General features: G+C 44.5%; 3 protein-coding genes across 3 annotated transcripts; 2 read left to right on the top strand and 1 right to left on the bottom strand.

Annotated features, from left to right (window-relative positions):
- Positions 1 to 7,555: 7,555 nt before the first annotated feature.
- Positions 7,556 to 12,014, top strand: HMPREF1120_03325 (uncharacterized protein). Its single transcript, XM_009157388.1, has one exon. The coding sequence runs from the start codon at positions 7,740 to 7,742 to the stop codon at positions 10,230 to 10,232; it is 2,493 nt and encodes an 830-aa protein (XP_009155636.1). The 5' UTR covers positions 7,556 to 7,739; the 3' UTR covers positions 10,233 to 12,014.
- Positions 10,292 to 16,231, bottom strand: HMPREF1120_03324 (ABC drug exporter AbcA). Its single transcript, XM_009157387.1, has 6 exons — positions 14,743 to 16,231; positions 14,495 to 14,662; positions 13,463 to 14,413; positions 12,519 to 13,404; positions 12,013 to 12,403; positions 10,292 to 11,894 (listed from the first exon to the last, which is right to left on the bottom strand). Exons 1-6 carry the CDS (start codon positions 15,528 to 15,530, stop codon positions 10,618 to 10,620), a joined length of 4,461 nt encoding a protein of 1,486 aa, XP_009155635.1. The 5' UTR covers positions 15,531 to 16,231; the 3' UTR covers positions 10,292 to 10,617.
- Positions 16,232 to 17,428: 1,197 nt separating this feature from the next.
- On the top strand, positions 17,429 to 21,166 carry HMPREF1120_03323 (uncharacterized protein). Its single transcript, XM_009157386.1, has 4 exons — positions 17,429 to 18,728; positions 18,778 to 19,184; positions 19,270 to 19,533; positions 19,620 to 21,166. Exons 1-4 carry the CDS (start codon positions 17,568 to 17,570, stop codon positions 20,857 to 20,859), a joined length of 3,072 nt encoding a protein of 1,023 aa, XP_009155634.1. The 5' UTR covers positions 17,429 to 17,567; the 3' UTR covers positions 20,860 to 21,166.
- The last annotated feature ends 241 nt before the right edge of the window (positions 21,167 to 21,407 follow it).

Here is a 21,407-nt window from a genome sequence, read left to right as displayed (position 1 = left end):
AGAGATACGTCGTTATACTAAAGAGGCTATATAATACGTACCTACGCCTCCCGAGCTAGTATACGACTCTAAGCGTAGTTAGATTATAACGTAGTAATAATTCGTACTAGTCTTATCTTCTATAGATTTATCGATATAGTCTATATAAGGCTATATATCGACTTATCCGGTACTAGAATATCCGTCTTTTTATTATCTAGCGTATAGATAGTCTACTACTTCTACTTATTTAATATATAATATTTATCCGCTATCTACCTATATATAGTAATTAAGCCCTACTTCTAGTTTAGGCCTTTTAGGGTATTCTTACTATAAAACGACGGCGTCGATAGAGATATTACTATTAGAACCGGCTCCGATAGTATTATAGTAAGAAGACCGCGAAGTATTACTATTTTCTTATACTACTACGGTAGTAGACGATACTCTACGAATAGTCTATTTTATAGATAAGTCTTCTAGTACGATACGACGAGTAGAGAAGCGCGAGCGAGATTCTTCTACGCCTACTATATAAGGCGATTTACTATAATTTATTAGTTATTTTTAGGTTTTTAATATACCTAGAGCGCTTCGTAGGACGTCCCGATAACGTATAGCTAAGAGTTAAGACCTAATCTACGCTCTAGTTACTATAGATTATCTATAGAGAATACTATTATTATTAGATTATTTAGTCTCGTACTATCTTTAGTCTAGAATTAGGTCTTAGTAAGTATCCTTCAATATATTATTAATAAGAAACTAAAGACTCGATTATATTATAATTAATATTTTAGACTACTAACGAAGATAATAAATTATCTCGTCTCCGCTTCTTACGGAGTTTCGAGTACTCTTAAGGAATAAGATTCCCCTCGAGTATCGAAAGAGTTATTCTAGTAGAACTAGAAGATATCGTAGATATACTTTCTATAGTATCGATAGATATCGAGAAGAATAAAGTAGATATATTCTAGTTTATAAGATTCTATAGTCTTATATCTTTAGATTAATTTAGTCTATTAACGAAGTATAATTTCTTCTTACTCGAGATAGCTTTAGCTAACTTATTATAGCTATTCTCTATATAATTTATATAAAATAGACCTACTATATTATCTATATACCCTACGATATTAATAGGATAGATCTCGATATCTATCGATATAGATTCGAGTAGCTTAGTATAGAATAGAATAGAAGTATCTTATATAACGGTATCTTAGTACGATTCGATAGAATTACTCTTATTCCTTAAGATCTCTTATCTATCCTAAATATAGTTTTCCGTTCTTTTCTAGAGTATTAAAGAGATTTCGAGAGGATCTAAAGTCCCTTCGTTCCCTATTCTTCGCGTATCGAGAGAGTTAGACGATAATAGTCTATTACTACTCTTCTATTTCTATTTATTCTAGGCGTATAAAGAAATAAACTCTATTCTAACTATTTTATTCGATACTCTTAAAGTATTAATATCTTTATTACTCTTTCTAGCGACGAGATATTATCTATCTAAAGGCGGAGTAATCTACTCTAGAGAATTAGAAGCGAGAGCTACTTCGATTATAGTTTATTTCTCGTAGGCCGTCGTAGTCTTCTCTATCGACGTCGCGCCGTAGAATATTAGCTTCTATTCTCTATTTCGCCGATATCTATTTATTAGCGTTACTTTAGCTCTACGGCTCTTCTCTATCTTACTTAAACTATCTTCTAGTTATTCTTATAATATTTATTATTACTTTAATATTATTAATAGCTCGTAGTATATCGAGAGATTAGACTTATTACTAAGTATCTAAAGTACTTTATTCGAAGGCTTCGTTATACTATCTCTAACTATTTAGAGTCGTATTTACTATACTCTAGTAAACGATTAGATTATTTATTTATCTAAATCTATCGAGTAGTATCGTATTAGATAGTTTTTATAAATAAATAGGCGTAAGACCTTCTAGTCTATCGTTTCTAATATATAAATACTAAACTATAACTTCTTTAGAATCCGAAAGAGTCCGAAGTAGTTAAGTTCGAATTTCTACTTCGAGATATTATTTAGAAGGATAAAATCTCCTTCTTTAAGTAAAAGATATAGTATTTCTAAACGCGTTAATCGTAGTTTTCGAGAGTATAGCTCTCTCTCGACTAGTAGCTTATTTACTTCGTAATATATAATATATAGTTATTCTAGTCTCGAGATAAAGTCGATATTAAGGTTTAATAGATTAAATTCTTATTAATCGCCTATTAATTAAGATTTAAGACTATAGATAAGCTTATATAGACTTATTCTAGTTACTATATAAAATCTAATATAGATTATAAATAACGTCGATAAAAGATATTCGTTCTATAAAAGGATTTATTATCTAATAAGTTACTTTATAAGAATTTCGCCTAGTATTCTATTAAATCTTTTTATCTTCCCGTTAGTCTAGAGATAGTAAGATATTATAGTATAATACTTTACCTTAACGCGATCGAGATAGTACTTGATAATCTTCGAGATTAAATTAGCGCTATTATTTAATAATAATTCTTAAAATACTCTATACTAGTAGTAGATTTCGAATAGGAAGTCGATAACTACTTTATCCGTAGTATTCTTTATAGCCTTTACTATTAACTAGTCTATAGAGAAATTAATAGTCGTTAGAATCTAACGATTTCCGTAAAGTATAGTTAGTAAAGAGCTAACGAAGTCGATTATCTACTTTTCGAAGAGTCGGGAGATCCGTCTAATCTACGAATATAGTTCTTTCTAATTTTTCTTCTATCTCTAGACTAACTAGTATTAGTTATAAGTTTAGATATATATAAGAATATTCTTCGTTATAGATAGCTACTATTCGCGTATCTTAATAATACTTTCTATAACGGCCGCGCTATAGTATTCGTAGTACTTATAATAGTATTCGATAAAGTCTTAATAAAACGATATAGAAATAAAGAAAGCGAAGTAATTACTAATCTTTCGGAATAGGCGGCCTTCTTCTACGAAGTATTAATCTAGATCCTTAATACGCGCTAGCTACTCCTTCTAGACTAGATTTAAGTCGAATTTATTCTTCGTAGTTAATCGAGCTATAATAGTATCTTTCTATTCTATATCGTCGTTCGAATATACTATTTATTAGATATTTAGGAATACTTCTACGCCGCTAGAGATCTATACTTTATTAGTAGAGCTCTTTTCTAGAAAATCGAGTCGTCTAAAAATAGTATTAGAGATAATAGCTTCGAAGCCTTTACAATATTAGATATTTAAGTCGAACTCGAAAAACTTATTAATCTACCGCGTAAGGCGCTTTAAAGGCGTCCGAATAGTATTTAGATATTTTAGACTTTTATAATCGATTACGACGACCGTCTTATAGCTATTCTAGAGGTATATAATCTAGGTTCGAAGAGTATACTTAATAGCGAGAAGTTCCTTTTCGTATATAGAGTAGTTTAACTTAGCTCTATTAAGTTTCTACCCGTTATAGACGACTAGATACTACTTTCTATTAAGTCCTTCTTATAGAAGAATATAATCTAAAGTCTACTTAAAGTAGTCTATTTCTACGTAAAAAGGCTTCGATTTATCGACTTATTATAAAACTAGTTTAGTAGCGAGGGCCTTCTTAAGTACTTAGAAGGCGTATTCGTATCTCGCGTTCTATTAGATAGGTCGGAACTTCTTTTTTCGAAGCTCGATATCTATCTCGATTAATAAATCGGATAAAGGTATAGTAATCTTTATAAAGTCTTTAATAAATCTCTAGTAGTAGAAAGCTAAATCTAAAAACTAGCGTACTTTATATACGTTTCGAGACTAAGGCTATTCGAGGATAGCTTATATCTTTATAGACGTAGGTCGATACTCTCCGTTATCTACTATATATCTATAGAATTTAAGCTATTAGACGCTAATAACGTACTTCGACGACTTCGTATATAGTTTATAGTTATATAGTACCTTAAATATCTATTCGAGATAGTATTCGTATTCTTCTTCGATCTATAAGTAGATAATAATATCGTCTAAGTAGACGATTATAAACTTACTAATAAATTCTCGTAGAGTATTATTTATAATCCTTTAAAATATCGAAGAGATATTAGTAAGTCTAAATAGTATAGCTAAGAACTCGTACTTATCGAATCGCGTATTAAAGGCGGTCTTTTCGATAAATATCTTTTCTATCTAGATCTAGTAGTATTCTTAAATAAGATCGGTCTTTAAGAGCTATTAAGCGGCTTCGATAGTATTAAGATAGTTCTAGATTCGAGATAAAAAGTAGATATTCTTAACGGTAATATTATTAAAAAGACGATAATCGATATATATTCGCTATTTATTTCTAGATTTAGGTATAAAGAGTATAGAGAAACTCTATAGACTTTCTAAGAGCCGAATTAGACTTTATTCTAGTAAAGTACGAATTTATCGATCTTATTTATCTCGATATTCTTTCGATAAAGAGTAGTAGAGTAAGTTAATAGATTTAATATCGTCTATATTAATTTCGTACTTAATATTCCGCTTCGTTAGAAACTTAGTAGATAATTCTTCTCGAAATACTATTTTAAATCTTTCGAGGATACGCCTAAAATACCTATTCTTAGTTCTAGATATTAAAGAAGTTACTTTATTACTAGAACTCTATTCTCGTATAAGATATAAGATAAAAGTCTAGTCGAATATAGATAGTTTAGAAATCGCCTTCTAAGTCTTTCGGAAGCTAAGTAGATTTAATCCGGTCTCTTCGATATCTTTATAGTTAATAGTTCGAAAGGGTTAGAGAGATATCGAAGTTAATTTTCTAATCCTATTACGTACCGTTATATATAAGTAACTAAAATTCTAGAAAGCGCTATACTTCTTTAGCTAGTTAAGTCTAAGAATAACGTTATACGCGTCCTAATCTAAGATACGAAGTATCGTTCGAGCTCGAAAGTTATCGACGGTTAGGCTTATTATAATAGCTTAATTAGAGAGAGTCGTCTCGCTATTAGTAAGATATACTTAAAGAGATAATCTTTAGATAATTTTATAGTTCTTATCTAGTTATTTAGCGACTCTTCTTAAGATATAGAAGATATCGAAGCCTATATTAAGAAGAACTATAACGAGGTAAGAGTTACTATACTATTCTAGCGACTCGCTAGCGATATTATATCTCTAGATACGGTCTAAGTTATAATCGAAGACTTCGGTTATATTAATAGTAATATTTATTAGATTATTAAAAGAGAAGTTAGAGTCTAATAGACTTATATCGATAATCTTCGAAAGGTCTATAACTTCTTTATTATCGCTAGACGCTCTACTATCTAGCGACTCTTCTCTTTTTCTCGATAGTCTTATTTTATAGACTTCTTCGAATTAGAGTAATCTTTCTTTTAATAGTCGGCTTCTTTATAATCGAAATAGAGACTATCGTCTTAATACTTCTAACGAAAGCTACTTAAGAATCTACGTCTATTTTTACGACTACGCGAGATTTTAGTCTTAGTAGACGAGAAGAATCTTAGTCGAAGGCCGTTAAGGGCTATCTCGATATTACTATTAGCGTTCTTACGATCTAGTTAGATAGTCTAAGGAGATTAAGAAGATTTTCTTAAGGAAAATTTTCTCGACCGATCTCGAAGAGAAGCTATTCTATATATATTAATTTATATCTCTCTTTCGCTTTTATCTATAAAAAGAGCGTAATCTTTATAATTTTAGAAAAGTATAGTATCTAGAAGAAGTTCTATTTAATTTCGAATAGTCGTTCTAAGCTCTCGTTTAAAAATAAGTAGATATTCGATATCGCTAGAGCGAGAGTTAAGATATAGTCGAAGAGTTTCGATCTTCTATCGAAACTCTTATACTATTTCTATTTATTTAAGAGAGTCGAACTTATCTCGACGTTACTCTTATATTCTAATATTACTAAACCCCGTCTAGAATACTTTCTTTTATATCTTCTAGTTAGTTAGAAGTAGATCGATTCCGAAACTATATTTTATATCTTAGTATATAAGATTCTATTATATTAAGATATTATCTTTAAGATAAAAAGTTACTAGAGCGATACGTTCGCGGCCTATTAAAGAACGTTTATTAACGACTTTCTTCGCGTCTAACTATCTTTCGATATAGATTAGCTAAACTTATATCGCGTCGTTATTCTAATAACTCTTATATCTTAGAGGCTTTTTAAGCTCTATTCCGCTAATATCTTAGAATAAATCTAACAATAGATACTACTATCTAGATAAGAGTTTAGATATATTCGTCTAGTTTATAGATAAGAGGGTAATTCTCGATAGGCCGTCCGTAGACGTCGAAGCGAAGATTTCGAGAGTTCTATAGTATCGTAGATAGTCGGTAAGAGCCGCTATAGTCCTTTCTAGATTTCTAAGGCGATTCTCTTCTAGAAGTCTATATATTCTCTATAAATTAGCTTCTTTTATAGAGATATTAATTTCTAATACTACTATTACTAGAATTAAGAGAGTATTTATACGATATTTAGTATAAAAGAGCTTTCGGATATAGTTTACGAAATATAAGTAAGAAACGAGTAAAAGATAATATACGATAGAAGAAAGATAAGTAATCTTAAGAAGAATATATTCTTTATAGAAGCTTCTATCTTATTTAGCGAGAGCGCTTTATAACTAGCTCTCGATATTCGAGACCGTCTCTAGCTAAATAGTACTCTATTCCTCGAGAGATCTTACTATACGCCTTTCTTTAATCGATCTATTATTTTCTATCGTCTATAATAGTATAAATAGATCTAGATAGATCTAGATAACTATCTAGTCTCTACTAGTATAATTTAAATAAGATTCTAATAAAGGGTTCGTTCTAGTAGTAATATTTCTTTTTCTATTAACGCGTTAAGTCTCTCGACGATACTATTATTCGTAGTATCTAGACTAATAGAATATAATTAAGAATATCGAAGTAGTCGTTACTACTATATCTTAGTTATATTATTAGCTATTATTTATAGTTAAGGGTATCTAAGGGTAGCGAGACTAAAATTTTTAGAGAGAGAGAAGTTACTATTTACTACTATAATTTACCTTTCTCGATAAGAAATTTTTATCGCTACTCGTTATTCTAAGAGTATAATTCTCGTAAGTCTTCGCTACGAAACTAGAAGAGATTCGTTAGATATAAAAGACGGACTTCGAGCTAGAAAATTTCCTTATCGGTTAATTTCGCTATATATCGAGACGGTTTCGTTTATCTTTAATCGACTTTATATAAAAGGATATCGATCTTCTCGGCGATCGACTACGCTTCTCTTCTTCTCGAGAGAGTATAGAAGTTCTTACGGACTTTAGTTTAAGGTAGAGAACTATCTTATCGCCGCTACTAAATATAATTTTACGGAGAACTTATCCTATTTTAACGGGGCCTAGGGCCTCGTTAGACTATATACTTTCTAGAGGTTATACGATAGCGTACGACGCTAGTCGAGACTGAAAGACGGTCCTCGATGTCTTTATAATGCTTGGCACGTAGGGTGCCCATTTTGTCACAGTAGCACTAGTTATCTCCGGTCCAAGGCGGCCGTCAACTCAGCAAGGCTCTCGGCCGAGATGAATTTCCCGCCTCCGCTTTCTCCGAATCATCCTTGCACATCAACTGCGTTCCTCGATCAACAGCACTGCACAATATGCGAAAACTTGGTAAGTCTTGCTCTCGCAAAAGGGAAAGATGTAAATTGGAACGACAATAAATCTCCTACAAATCCGTAGGACCCGTCATGGAGAGTCAATCGCGGCCACAGCCACAGAATGAACAATCTGACCTTCAACGGCTTCACGACGAGGAGCCAGAGAGCCCACAACCACAACTGCGCCGACGAAGAAGGCCAGCACTTTCATGCCGTGAATGTCGTCGTCGCAAGATCAAGTGCGACCAAACCACGCCATGCGCAAACTGTGTTCGTCACAACACCCGATGTGTCTATCAGCTCTACAACGATGACCCCAGGCCAGTCATCCCTGTCCGGCGCTCGCGCCCGCGGACACCAGAATCGACAGCGAGCTATACTCCGGCAACTACCAGTCGCACAGTACCATCCTCATCGCTGGACGACATAAGCCAAGTTCGAATTCAACAGCAGAAGCCGGTAAACTCATTCGGGCCGAATGGATCATATGTACGACAAATTCTTGGTCATCGTCCATCCGACCATGTTACAATGTCGCAAGCAGGGACAGTACCAGCCGATCCTGAAGCTCCCGCGCAGGCCCCGAGCCCTTCCAGCCCTAATCACATTCCGGACATCCAGAATCTGCTGCAAAGGATCCAAAGACTCGAGAAATCCGCAAAGCGCCCTGTTGGCGAAGCTGAGACAGGCCACTCAGAGGCAGGCCGACGGACACCAAAGCGTCAATGTGCAGGCAATGGCGATCCATCCGAGTCTCTGGACTGGCGAACCGTGATGAACAAACCAAGAGACATGGGCAGGGGTGACTGGAAGGACATAGCGCAGGAGTTCACTCCCGTCATCGCCTGCTGGGGCGAGCTCATGGGCAAGCCTTATGGCGACAGCGGCCCCTATCAAGAACCAGAAACAGCAGCCCTCATTGCCGAGGCGGGAGAATACCTCGGGAAATGCAAGAATACAGCCAAAGCCATCAAACTTATCCGACCTACACGTGGCCTTTCAACGTCTGCAGACTTTCGAGCCCCTCCGCCGCGCGAGCTGTCCGACGACCTAGCCAAGCTATACTTCCAATGCTTCGAGTCCACACACCGCATTCTCCATGCTCCCAGTTTCTGGACGGGCTATCAGAGATTCTGGGACTCTCCGGACTCTGTCACGACTGATCTGCGCCTGACAGTTCTGCTAGTGATAGGCATAGGCTCAAGTCTATACGACCATGGAAGTCCTGAAGCAGCACTTCTCAATGCCGAACTGGTACATCACTGGATCTACGCCGCCGAGACATGGCTTGCGGGACCCCTGGAGAAGGACCGCGTGGACCTGACCGGTCTACAAGTTTATTGTCTGACAATATTAGCTCGGCAGATCTTCTCGATTGGCGGAGACACAGTCTGGATGTCGATGGGATCTCTAATCCACCGAGCAATGCAGATAGGGCTACACCGCGACCCGAAGAAACTACCGGGCCGCCCTGTATCTGTTCTCCAAGCCGAACTCCGGCGACGACTGTGGGCGACCATCCTCGAACTTATTGTCCAGTCGTCCCTGGACGCAAGAATGCCACCGAGAATATCGTGTGATGAATTCGACGCCGAACAGCCCAGCAACATCAACGACGACGAGATCGACGAATCGACCACGATCACAACACTCCAACCTCACCCAGAAGACCAGTTTACTTCCACATCCATCCAACTCGCACTTCTTCGCTCTCTCCCGGTCCGCCTGCGCATTTTGAAGTTACTGAATGGGATCGGCCACGATGAAGAACCATCCGAATCATCACAATCACAATCCTTTTACAATCTCGTCCTGTCTCTGACTGCCGAACTCACAGAATCCTTGAGCGCCAACACTACTCTAATGCGAAGCAACTCTCAGAACCCTACTCCAATTCCGTTCCACCGAAACCTCCTTGACTACCTCGTTCGCAGATTTATCATCCCACTCCACTACTCATTCAGCAACCAGGCCCGCATCAACCCAATGTACTACTACTCACTCAAACTCAGCCTCGACGCCGCCTTGGCAATCATGTCGCCTGAAGAGCCGGATCCGGGGTTCAGAAGACTCATGACCTCCGCCGGCGGATTGTTCCGCGAAGGTCTGCGCGTGGCCATGATGGGCCCGTGTTTAGAGTTGCTCGTCCACGTCCAGGCCCAAGCTTCGGATGGCACTCTCCACCTCACCACGCAGTATCGCGACCTCTTGAAGCAGGCTGTTCGAGACATGATTTTTCTCGCGGAACAGCGTATTCGACATGGTGAAACGAATGTCAAAAGTCACATGTTTTTGAGTATGGTGTTGGCTCAGGTCACGGCCATTGAGGACGAGGTGCCTGTTGAGTTGCAGTTGGCCAAAGGTGCTAGGGATAGTTTGAAGTATTGTCATGGGATCCTGAGGTTGAGGGCGGAGAAAATGTCGTTGGCGCCTACGCCTACTGGCACAACAATGTCTGATGCTACTACCGCCGCTGGCTTTGCAGGTGGTTCTGGTGTGGACATGAGTGATGGATATGGCTATGGCTATGGTCTGGACTTTGATTGGGAGTCGTTCTTGCCTGATCAGCCTTTTGCTACCTAGTGGTATGGCTGGACTGTAAACCCGCTTTGATCACAACGGTTGAGTTGTCGACCGGGCCCCTTGTAAGTATACTTTATCATTAATTAACAATTCTGTACAATCTCGACACCTTAGTACTTTTTCAGGAGATTGATTCAACACCTTAGTACTTTTTCAGGGGGATTGATTCTTTGGTGGAATGAATGAGATGCGATCTATTCTTCAGGGGTTGATACTTTTGGTGAGAATTGAGAGGAGAGTTCCCAAGCCATAATGCTACCATCTTCGACCACCAACCCTAAGCCTCACAAAACCCAACGCCGCCTCCCCCACCAACAATACCGTACAAACCATCATTTTCCCGGTTCCCTACAAGTACAGGTAGAAATGTAATGTCGGTCCGCACTTAAGCACTCTTCTTCTTCTTCCCCTTTGGCATTCTCACGACCCAATACAAGGCCACCGCGACCGCAATATTGAACACAACATAGACCCACAGCAGCCCAAAATTGCGCCATCGGTCAACATACTCTGAGCCCACGGTATGAAGATAGACATTCGTGTCCTTCATCCTGCAATAGCGACAATTGTGCATCTCAGCCGGGTCCAACAAATACCCACCCGCCGTCTCGATATAGTCAGCCATGTACTCTCCACACGTCTTCCCGGCCGGCGGATGGAACAAGGTAAACTCGTTATCCGCACAAGTGACCTGGACATTGGCGAGCCCCGTAGACAAGACAGCGGAAATAAAGTAACTCAGCGGAGAGGCCCGATACATAAAGATCCAGAATCCAGGCATCTGATCCGGCAGGGCCAACACACCACAGAAGAAGAAAGACAGGAAAAACAGCATGGTGGCCGTATTTGCTCCCGTGTCAGCGGACCCCGCGGACGAAATGCAAAGATGTGCAAACGTCGATACCCAGAGCAAGAAAACCCAGAACAGCAACCACATCAGCGATGCGCGCTCGGTGGCCTGGTGCGCCTGTTCGGCATTCGAGTAAAAGCCCACGGGGAAGTAAAATGTCACGTACATCAGCACAGACGAGACGGTGTACCAGGGCAACTCGGCGACGATTTGGGCGAGCATGAATACGGCCCAGCTGTATGTCTTTGCGGGTCGTTCGCGCACTTCGTAGAGAGAGCGTTGGGTCATGAAGTGTGGGACTTGTTGGTTGATCAGTTGGGTGACAATGCTGGTGAGTTCGAAGATGGCGAACATTTGGTTCTGGAGGCCTTGGATGCTGAGTGGTGAGTGGAGAAATACAAGGCCGATGAATAGACTGGATGCCGTGCATAGGATCAATTTGGAGTAGATGTATGATGGGGTTCGCCATGTTTGTTGCAATACGCGCTGCGTTACGACTAGGAACTGGTGCCATAATGGGGTCGCGAATTCTCGGTACAAGGCTCGCTCGTGTTTGTCGCTGTGCGAATGGGGATGTGGCTGGTCACTGTTGTTTTTGCCTTGGGATCGGAGACGTGCCAGTTCGCTTTGCACGGCTTGGTACTCTGGGCTTGAGAGCCATACTTGGTGCCAGTCGATGTCGGAGTGGCTGCCTGGTTCGGCGCCGATGGCTTCGAGCATCCATTCGGCTGGATTGGCGCCGGGGGCACATTGTTTGGCTCCGTTGTGCTCGAAATAGTTGATCATGGTGGTAGAGTTGTCACCCACGTCGCCTGTATGGACAGGAAAGGAATTCCATGAGTTAGCTAAAGGACATACAAGTGGATCAGGTGAAGATGAGACCTGCGTGGTTTTCGTGGCAAGGACAGATCAAAATGCAATGTGACTTACCGAAATAAACTGTCTTGCCTCCTTCAGACAGCAGCAATAGGCGGTCGAATCGTTGAAACAGCATTGCAGAGGGCTGGTGAATGGTGCAGAGGATAGATTGACCCGCCTTCGATAGCTTTTCCAGCAAGTCAATGATGGCCCAACTGGTCTGAGAGTCCAGGCCTGATGTTGGTTCATCCACGAAAAGAAGAAGAGGCGGTTTGGCGGCCAGTTCAACTCCGATCGTCAAGCGTTTTCGTTGTTCGACGTTGAGGCCTTCACCGGGCACGCCCACGACGACGTCGGCATAGTCCTGCATATCGAGCAGCTGGATAACCTCGTCCACGTAGGCTAGCTTTTCTGCCCTTGGGATATGCCCCGGTTGGCGGAGAAGCGCCGAAAAGTTTAGGGCCTGTTGTGTGGTAATGTCAGCATGGATCTTGGGCGGGTTCAATGGAAGGCAAGATGTCTTGTTGCATGCAAGCAATCGGGAGTTAACAAAAGGGCTCAAAAGTTGGCACACATACCTCACGGACAGTACTCGTTTCGAGATGTAGATCCTGTTGCTGTGCATAGCCGGTTTTGCGCTGAAAACTCTCATCACGAGGTTTTCCATCCACCAGCATCTCACCAGTGACAATGCCCACCCCACCACGACGGTCGGCCAAACAATCCAGCAATGTAGTCTTACCAGCACCTGAGACGCCCATTAGGGCCGTCAGAGTGCCAGGCTTCACCCATCCATCCACATTGTCGAGAATGCGCCGAGGCTTGCCCTTGATCTTGATGTCGTAGCACACGTTGTTCCAATGGAAGACACCGGTGGAGCCTTGAAAGCCCTTATTCTTTTCGCCATCATACCCATTGCCAGTGTGTGACTTTTCCAGGATAGTCGCGACAGGCCCGGAGACTGGACATTCGATATCGTTTCCCTTCAAGGCTTGCTTCGGAGCGTAGCCCCGGCGGAAGATAAGAATCTCTCCCTTTGACTTTTTCGCCGTGATATAGTCTCTGGCCACAAAATACACAAAGTGATTGAAGATCAGCATGGCAGCAACTATGCCGACATTACGCCATTTGTGACTGGCATAGTAACTGTAGGCCGAGTTGATGTAGGCGTCGCCGGTCACAGTAGACTGACCGGGAATGGCGCCAATAGCATCACATGCCACATTTGTCGTGCCGGGAGTACCATAACTGGGGACATAGGACGTGCAGGTAAACTGTCGGCCACTGAACTCGTTGACCATGAGTGCTTCATAACCATAGGCGACGGGGTTTACATAGTTGATCCATCGACACCACGCAAGCATATAGCGGAGTGGAACGACGAAACCAGTGACAATCAGCAGGGCTAGCATCATGACCGAAGCTGGTACCATGGCCTGTGTTTCTGTACGGGACAGAGCCCCACTGTGAGTTGTCAGTGGATTGATCTTTCAACATAGTGACCACAGGAGACAACACTTACATGAATCTGAAGACCCCCGACATGGCGAAAATGACAAGAAGGACCACCAGTAGGTAGAAGAAGAAGTTCCCAGGATGGCGATTCAGATTGGTCATGAAGTAGAAAACCAGGTTGAAGCCGATAGCGCCGGCCACTTTCATGGGCAAGTCAACCAGCACAGAAGCATAGGCTTCGGCCGACGGGCGATAGAATGCATACCGAGACTGCTTCTCCACAATGGGCCGCTCCGCATAAAGCGTCATAACCTCTAGGATGGATGCGAAAGCATTGAATAGGATCGCCATGAAGAGGACAACAGCTCGGCCCTTGAAGCTGTCTGTTGTCTCCTTCATGTTGTAGAACAAGGACGATGCAATGAGCGCCATGATCCCGTTCCCAATCAGGGTGAAAGACGCTGGCCCTGGATCCGCCCAGAAGCGCTTCCAGCCTCGCCACATACAGAGACGGACCTGCTGCGAGTAAGTCAGAATGAAGGGTGATTTCACGCTTTGGCCTTTAGCTTGATGAGCTTTCTTCAGACGTAGATACGTCTGGGCGTCCTCGCCCCCAATGACATGGGTTGAGTTGTACTCGGCGATCTCTGCCCGTAATGCCTTATACTCAGGACTCCAAGTCCAGGCAGCCGCAAATTCGTCCGGGGTGCGCGGCGGATGGCAGCCGGGGCGGACGATACGCTCCGCAGGAAATGTCATCGATGTGAGAAAGTCCGGGGTCGTCTGACGTGACGGGCATTCAAAGCCCAGATTGACAAAGTATTCCTTTGCCTGAGATGCAGGACCAAAGTAGATCTGACGTCCCTCATAAAGTAGTAAGGTTTTGTCAAACAGATCATAAGCTCTCTGGGGTGCTTGATACATGGACACCGCGCAAGTCTGACCGAAAATCTGCGACTGAAGCCTCAAGGTCTTGCAAAATTCGATTGCATTGGCCGCGTCCAAACCACGTGTCGAGCTTTATCAGTGGCAATGGTCAGCATTAACTCAAACTCAATGGAAGAACGATCTTATGCAGTCCATGGTGAAGGTGGCTTACTTATCCCAGCATTGGAACGGCGCGTTGGATAATGTTGCTTCGGCAATGCTAACGCGTTTCCTTTCTCCTCCAGAGACTCCTGGTACAAACTCGTTTCCCACCTTGGTACGACTGGTGTGGCTAATACCGTACATAGCCATGACGACATCGCGGAGATGATCACAGTACCTGTGAAAAAGGGATGGTTAGCATTATATCCCTCAGGGCAGGAAATGGCAATGAAAATAGACGCGGCAATGGTCACTCACTGCTTTCGAGTAATTCCCTCTGGGAGCTCCTTCTGGCAGCGCGCACGCGCAGCAAACGTCAACGTGTCCGACACTGTCAACATGGGGAAGTGTACGTCCATTTCTGCCGTGTAAATGGCATCCCCACGATGCGCAGAATGCATGTCCTGGTCTGAAATGCCATGGTAATTGAAGCGTGAGTTTTGGTCAACGTAGAGGCCATTGCGGTCACCTGAGATGGTCTTGAGGAACGTTGAACAGCCAGAGCCAGGGGGGCCCAGAACCACACACATCTCGCCGGGTCGAATCAGCCCGTTGAAGTTGTGTAGGATGTCGACCCTTCGCTGACCATGAGTATCGGAGTGAGGCATCAGTCGCCGCATGGCCATCTCCGGCAAGGCCAGCCAGATGTTGGCCACGGTCTTTTGAAAATCGGTAGGTGTGCCATAGCCGTAGACATTCAAATCCTCAAAAGAGAGACCAATCTGACGGAAGCCCTGCCCACGTTCCTCAGCAGCTCTAGCAAGATTCTTGGCCCAGGCGAAAGCGTTGAAGTTCGTGCCAGACGGATTGAGTGGAGAGTTCGGGTCTTCACTCCCGAATATAGGCTCACTCCTAAAGCTTCCTGAACTGCTGAATGAGAACTCGCGTGCAAGTCGTTGGACCCTGGCTTGCCGTGTGTCCATTGAATCCTGCTCTTCAGCTTGCGTCTTCAAGTCCTCGGCAAAGTCAGCTGAACTCATCTCGTGGTCATGAGGTGTGGCCGTCTTTATGTCGACTCGATTTCCAGAGGTCGGCGGGGTCGCCATACTAGGGGCTGGCGTGGCTGATCTGTGGCCGGGTTCGTTGTAAGACGATTGCTCGAGGACTCAAGACCAAGCCGTAGACGAAGTTGAATGTAAAGTGGAAGACAAGCCGCATGTACCAACAGTAGCCATGGCTCGCTGATATTAGTAGCAACGGGTTGTTGATTGAGATCTAGTTCTTCTCCTTTTCACCAACTTCGGCCGAGACAACAACGGCGACAAAACGGAATTTCCGAACTCGTCTGCAAGTGAATGCTCATGGCTGCGGGTGCCACAGACCCGTCCTTGGACCAATCACACCAGATCATAAGTGACGGACGTAGAGGCATCTTCTGATCGTCCAACAAAGAACGTGCGTCGGTCTTTTCGTCCAGGGGGTGGATCTTGAATTCTCCGTCTCCGGAGATACGGCGGAGATCGCCTGCTCCTTTGATCGTAGACACACTGGTGGTCACAGCTGCTGCCTGTGATGAATAATATAACGAGATGTCACAATGGAACGCGTGATCCCACGAGCAGAGCATGTTGACCCCAACTTAACCTCGCCTTGATAATAGGGGAAGAAACGTTGCTTTTCTAGCCATCCCTTCTCCATCACTCTCCTAGCCTTGTTACCTGAATACTTCCTCCCTCGTCAGGGTTCTCCATGCTCCATGGACATCTTCATCTCGTATGAAAGTGGACTCTTGCTCGGAATCTGGGCAACATTGCAAAGGACAGATATTTCAGCGTTGTCAAAACGCCAGCGACTTGCGCGACTCCGACTCCCTGCTGACTAAGCAGACTTAGAAGAGACAACTCGGGGAGTCGTCTCCTAGTGGCGACTCTTACGCTAAACTAATTCGGTAAGTATATACCTAGGTACCTAGGTACTACGTGGATTCGAACTAATATATTACGGCTTCCTGATATTGTCTACTGGTACACCAAAGTGGAATCAATACTGGCTTCCGACCTCACGCCCAGGACAGTCTTATGCTTGGATCGAAATTTGCACCATTAACAGGGCACAGATTCTGAAGTCGAGGCCGAGCGTGTGCAACCCAACCATAAATAGGTACACCGCATGTGTCCAGAAAGTTGCTTCAAGTCTAGCCCGTTAGCCTCGAGAAAAGATGTTCGATGCCAAAAGCTTCAAGAATCCGAGAAAGGTCCCACGTTTCCATGACAGCAACTTGCTCCAATTCCGCCCATCCAAGGAGGGGTCAAGATGGGTGGAGGCAACAACCTTTCGCTGCTCGTAACCTCTGCACGAAACAGGAGCCGAAATCGGGTCTATTCTGGTGCATGCATGTCTGGAATATCATCGAATGGCCGGCAGCAAAATCAAAGAAAGTGACCTGCACCTCCGCGATAGACGCAATCTGTCCTGGCCATATGGCTCGCTTCTGGAGGGGTCCTTGTGCATGTATCTGATTTACAATGTATATCTCGCCATCGATGAGTTTGATTGTCGGTATCGAGAATATACACCTTGTCAGGAGCATCCCGCGGCAGTGGTGTTCCCGACATACCGTCATTTTTTGTTTCTGCGCTGTGGTCCCTCACCGCTCCAAATCCTTCTGGCATTTCTGTAAAGAAGCTCAGAAGGTAAGTCATGTCGTTGAAATCTGCATAGACTGGGTCGGACGATGGAGAAGGCACTGCCAGTGTGGGGTCATAGCCTCATGCCAGTGGGTTTCACGGTAGTCGCTGCCTGTGGCACATGCCAATCACGCTCCGTGCCGCTGTTGACACAACTTGAACTGCCCGTAGTACTACACTAGTGCCTAGTCACTTTTAGTGGTGCCTTTTAGTGGCTCGGTTCCCAGGCGCGACGCGATGCGACGCGACGCTCCTACGCGACACTCCTACGCGACACGCGACGAGCCTGGTGACTCCTGCTTGTGTGTACCAGTACCAGCCCCAGTACCAGTGAGGTACCACAACACGTACCTAGGTATACTTTGACATCATTTCCCACTGTGTGGCAGGGTCAACACTTTGACACAACTACACCCTTGTACATTGCATGAGACACTCACAGGACCATCCGCCGTTATGGCAATAGCCACACTCCGCCGTCCGGACGCGGTCGAGGGCGTCAAAAAAGCGCTTTTAGAAGCCCTCTCACAGATTGAGGCTCCGTCATTCGCTTGTGGGGGTGTCATGAGTGAAAATCTCAATCCAGGCCTGTTTCTTAACGATCATGGCATCGTTGGACTTCCGTTATCCAAGAATGATGCTGGGGCCATCATATCCAAAGCCACACAGAGTCCCTTTGGCAAAGGGGAAGAGACGCTTGTTGACACATCGGTGCGAAAGTCCTGGCAATTGGAACCAGCACAATTTTCCATCCGCAACCCGAAATGGAACAACATGATCGGTCGAATCCTACATGACGTCTATAGAGCTCTAGACCTGGATTGTGGGCGTGACAATGTTTGCGCAGATCTCTACAAGCTGCTTTTGTATGAAGAAGGGGCTTTTTTTAAACCACACAGGGACAGCGAGAAAGCACCCGGCATGTTTGGGACTTTGATGATTTGCCTCCCCTCTTCGCATCGAGGTGGCGAGCTGGTGCTCACACACAACGACGAGACGGTTGAATTCAACACGTCGTCAACATCGGACTTTGACATCTCGTATGCGGCTTGGTACTCGGACGTTCTCCATGAAGTTAAGCCGGTGACTCAAGGCTATCGCCTTGTTCTGATTTACAATCTGGTTCGACGGGAGTCTACAACAGTGTCCGTCCCGGCGTCGCCGACCCAGCATCAGGACCGAATAGTTTCGGTGCTCAAGCAATGGTATGTGGACATTGATGCCCCCAAGTCGCCGGACTATCTGGTTTACGCGCTTGAACATCAATACACTCAGGCTAGCCTGCAACTTAAGCTTCTCAAAAGCCCAGATTTTGGGCGAGTTCTGTGCTTGGATGAAGCAGCGCTCCGGCTCGGATTTTCGTTATACCTCGCCAGCACAGAGCGCAAGGTGAAGATAGATATAAATGGGGAAGACGAGCTCAGTCGTGAGACGACTATGCAGCACGTCGTTACTTTGAATGGTGATCGGGTAGATGATCCAAGTGCAGACTACGGAATCAGCGTGTCCCAGGACAGGGTCATAAATGTCCATGACGATCGGCTCCCAGACGATGAGGATCATATTGAAGTTACAGGAAACGAGGGATCACTGTCATTTTACTGGTACCGGGATACAGTAAGTTGGGCCCACAACGTTGGATCGTCAGACATCTCATACATTTCAGGTTGTGGTGATCGTCCCGCCGTCGAAAAGGCTCGAGTTTCTGCACGAGTGTGACCACCGCCCGGAAACGATACTGTCACGGCTTCAAAACTTGCGGCAGGATACATTTACAGAGTCATGGGATATATTTCCAGGTGACTCTGCTGTACAAGATCTGACAGCGTATGCGTCGACTGTGCTGGAGTATCAGTATCGTTACAGCCGACCCTTCATTGTGCTTGAACACAAAAGAGCTAGGTGGGCGAAAATCCTCCAGGAAATCGTTGCGTTTGCGATCGAACGCGGGAATTGGACCCTTTACGACCAGGCGGTGCGCAAATCTCACGATGGCATGTCCATCGAAATTTTTCAGCGTTTGGGCCTTGCCTTGGCACAACGGGAGGGCGGCCGCCGCATTTTAGAGATAAGGTACGTACTCACGTAACAGATACCGTGGACAGTCGCATTCTCCAGATGGCGATGTTGGAACGAATTGGAATCTGACGTTGCGAAGAATCTCTGAAGCTTTACAGGATGGCTTCTCCCTGTGTGACAGGCAAGCAGCGTTGCACGCTGTAAAAGAGGGGTTCTTCCGATGCCCTGAGCCTCCCAAAGGGGACGAGAAAGAAATGGCCAGATTGATCCACTTGTTTGACGACTACTGGGTTGATACAGTGATAGGTGATGCCCGCTGCCATTACAGGACTATGAACAAGGCCGAAGGGGAGAGCATCGGACGCATTGCCCGGTTGTTGGACGATTCATATATCGACTTCAGGTAGGGGTCATTCTACGCCAATGTTCCACTGACATATGATCGGTGTTTGAGGTCTATGTCCGTCCTACTAACAGGTCTCTCGGCAGCATCATCGGGCAAGTTTTTTCAGTTCCTATCGCTTGCAAAATCGGATTTTGCAACGAGCTGCTGGCCCCAACCGAATCCTGGAACTACCCGCGCTATTGGATGGATCGCTATCCCAACGGAGCTCTGCCGCAACAACCACAGACAACCTTGGAAACGAGGCTAGAGCTGGTCAGAGAACGGTTATTAAAGAGAATATGGCACGACTTCGAACGTAACCCTGCTTTGATTAACTATCGTCCAACCAATAGACAATACACATTGACACCCACAACGAGATCCTGGATTGGACATGACCCGCAATCCCCTAGCGCACGCATTCTTAACGGCAAAGACTTGAGACAGCTCATCACCAACAGTTGTCTGGCGGGCATATTGACCGAACAGGATGCGCTAGACTGTCTGTCCACGGCCCTGCGCGCCTCGAACAAAGAGACATGCGTACATACACTGCTCCCTTTCGTCGACGAGATCATGACCAGCGGCTTTCTCAACGAGCGGGATCCAAACACGGGCCAGGTCCGGATTGACATACGACGTGTCGTCCTTGAGCTGCTGATGTACTATCTCCGGACCTGCGTTGGGCCCGAACCACCTGGAACGGTCAGTTGGAGCCAAGACCTCGATCGTGGCTGCGGCTGTACGGACTGCAACACGGTGCAGGAGTTTCTCAGGAGCCCGACGGAAAGGGTTGCCCGGATACCATGCACCACCGCATCTCGGCGTCAGCACCTACAGACCCAATTCTACAACCGACAGATCAAGTCATATACAATCGTGACGTTGCGGGACCGGACTCCCAACGAATGGCATATCACGAAGAAGAACGAACTATTCGACAAGAAGACCGTTTGGGAGAAGAACAGGGACGACGCTCGCGTCAAACTCGCCCCCCTCAATCGTGCAGGCCGTTTGAAAGACTATCTCTTCGGCAGACAGTGGGCCGAGATCATTCTCGCCGCCGATTATGATGGCGCCGTGCGCGCCGCGCATCTCAATAATGAAAGGGCCCGAGCCAAGATAGCTGCCCAAGGCGCGTCGACATCGGCATCGACCTCCACTGCCGCGTCCCCACCTACACCTAGAAATCCCTTGCAACCTGTCGTGACTAACACTTTAAACACCACACAAGCCCCTACTTCGTCGAAACGAGCGTCAGATGCAGGTTCCGGTGCTCAAGCGGAGCAGACAAAGAAGGTCAAGACTCAACCTGTCGAGGAGGTCAACCTCACTGGAGTTTGAAAGTTGCTGATGACTGGGGCACTGACTTGTAACGGCAAGACAATGGGGAATGGGTGTGTCAGTACCGCCACATGAAATCTTTCTTGGACAAAATCGCCCTGGGAGAGGCCTTTTCTGGAGCAATTATCTGCCAGATGGGGCGGGTAATGGTATGCTCTTATCATAGTTCTTTCCATAGTGGTGTCGGACTTCTTCTTTTGCGTAGCAGGAAATCAATATACCTAGGTATACATACAACCTTTGGGCACGAATAAAATGGTGTATCGGGTGCATCTGTGTACCTCTACACCCCCCGTTTCCCGACTCGGCTGACTGGCTCAGAGAGTAATAAGTAGTACCGTCCAGAGGCTGTTTATCACTGCTAACATATCAAGTGGGCTTAACAATATACGTTCAGGCGAAAGGAAGAAAGAGAAAAAGAACACGAGTGTGAGTGTGTGTGGGTGTGAACAACTCGACAATTCGTCTAGCTCATGTCCTCTTCGTTATGCTAGAGTACTCATTACCAGTCATGCATGGTCCGATCTCACCACTGATCATGAAACAAC

Source organism: Exophiala dermatitidis (genome assembly GCF_000230625.1).
Source record: "Exophiala dermatitidis NIH/UT8656 unplaced genomic scaffold supercont1.3, whole genome shotgun sequence".
Classification (NCBI taxonomy): domain Eukaryota; kingdom Fungi; phylum Ascomycota; class Eurotiomycetes; order Chaetothyriales; family Herpotrichiellaceae; genus Exophiala; species Exophiala dermatitidis.
Note: the sequence above shows the minus strand (reverse complement) of the source record. Positions and strands in the feature narration are given on the sequence as shown.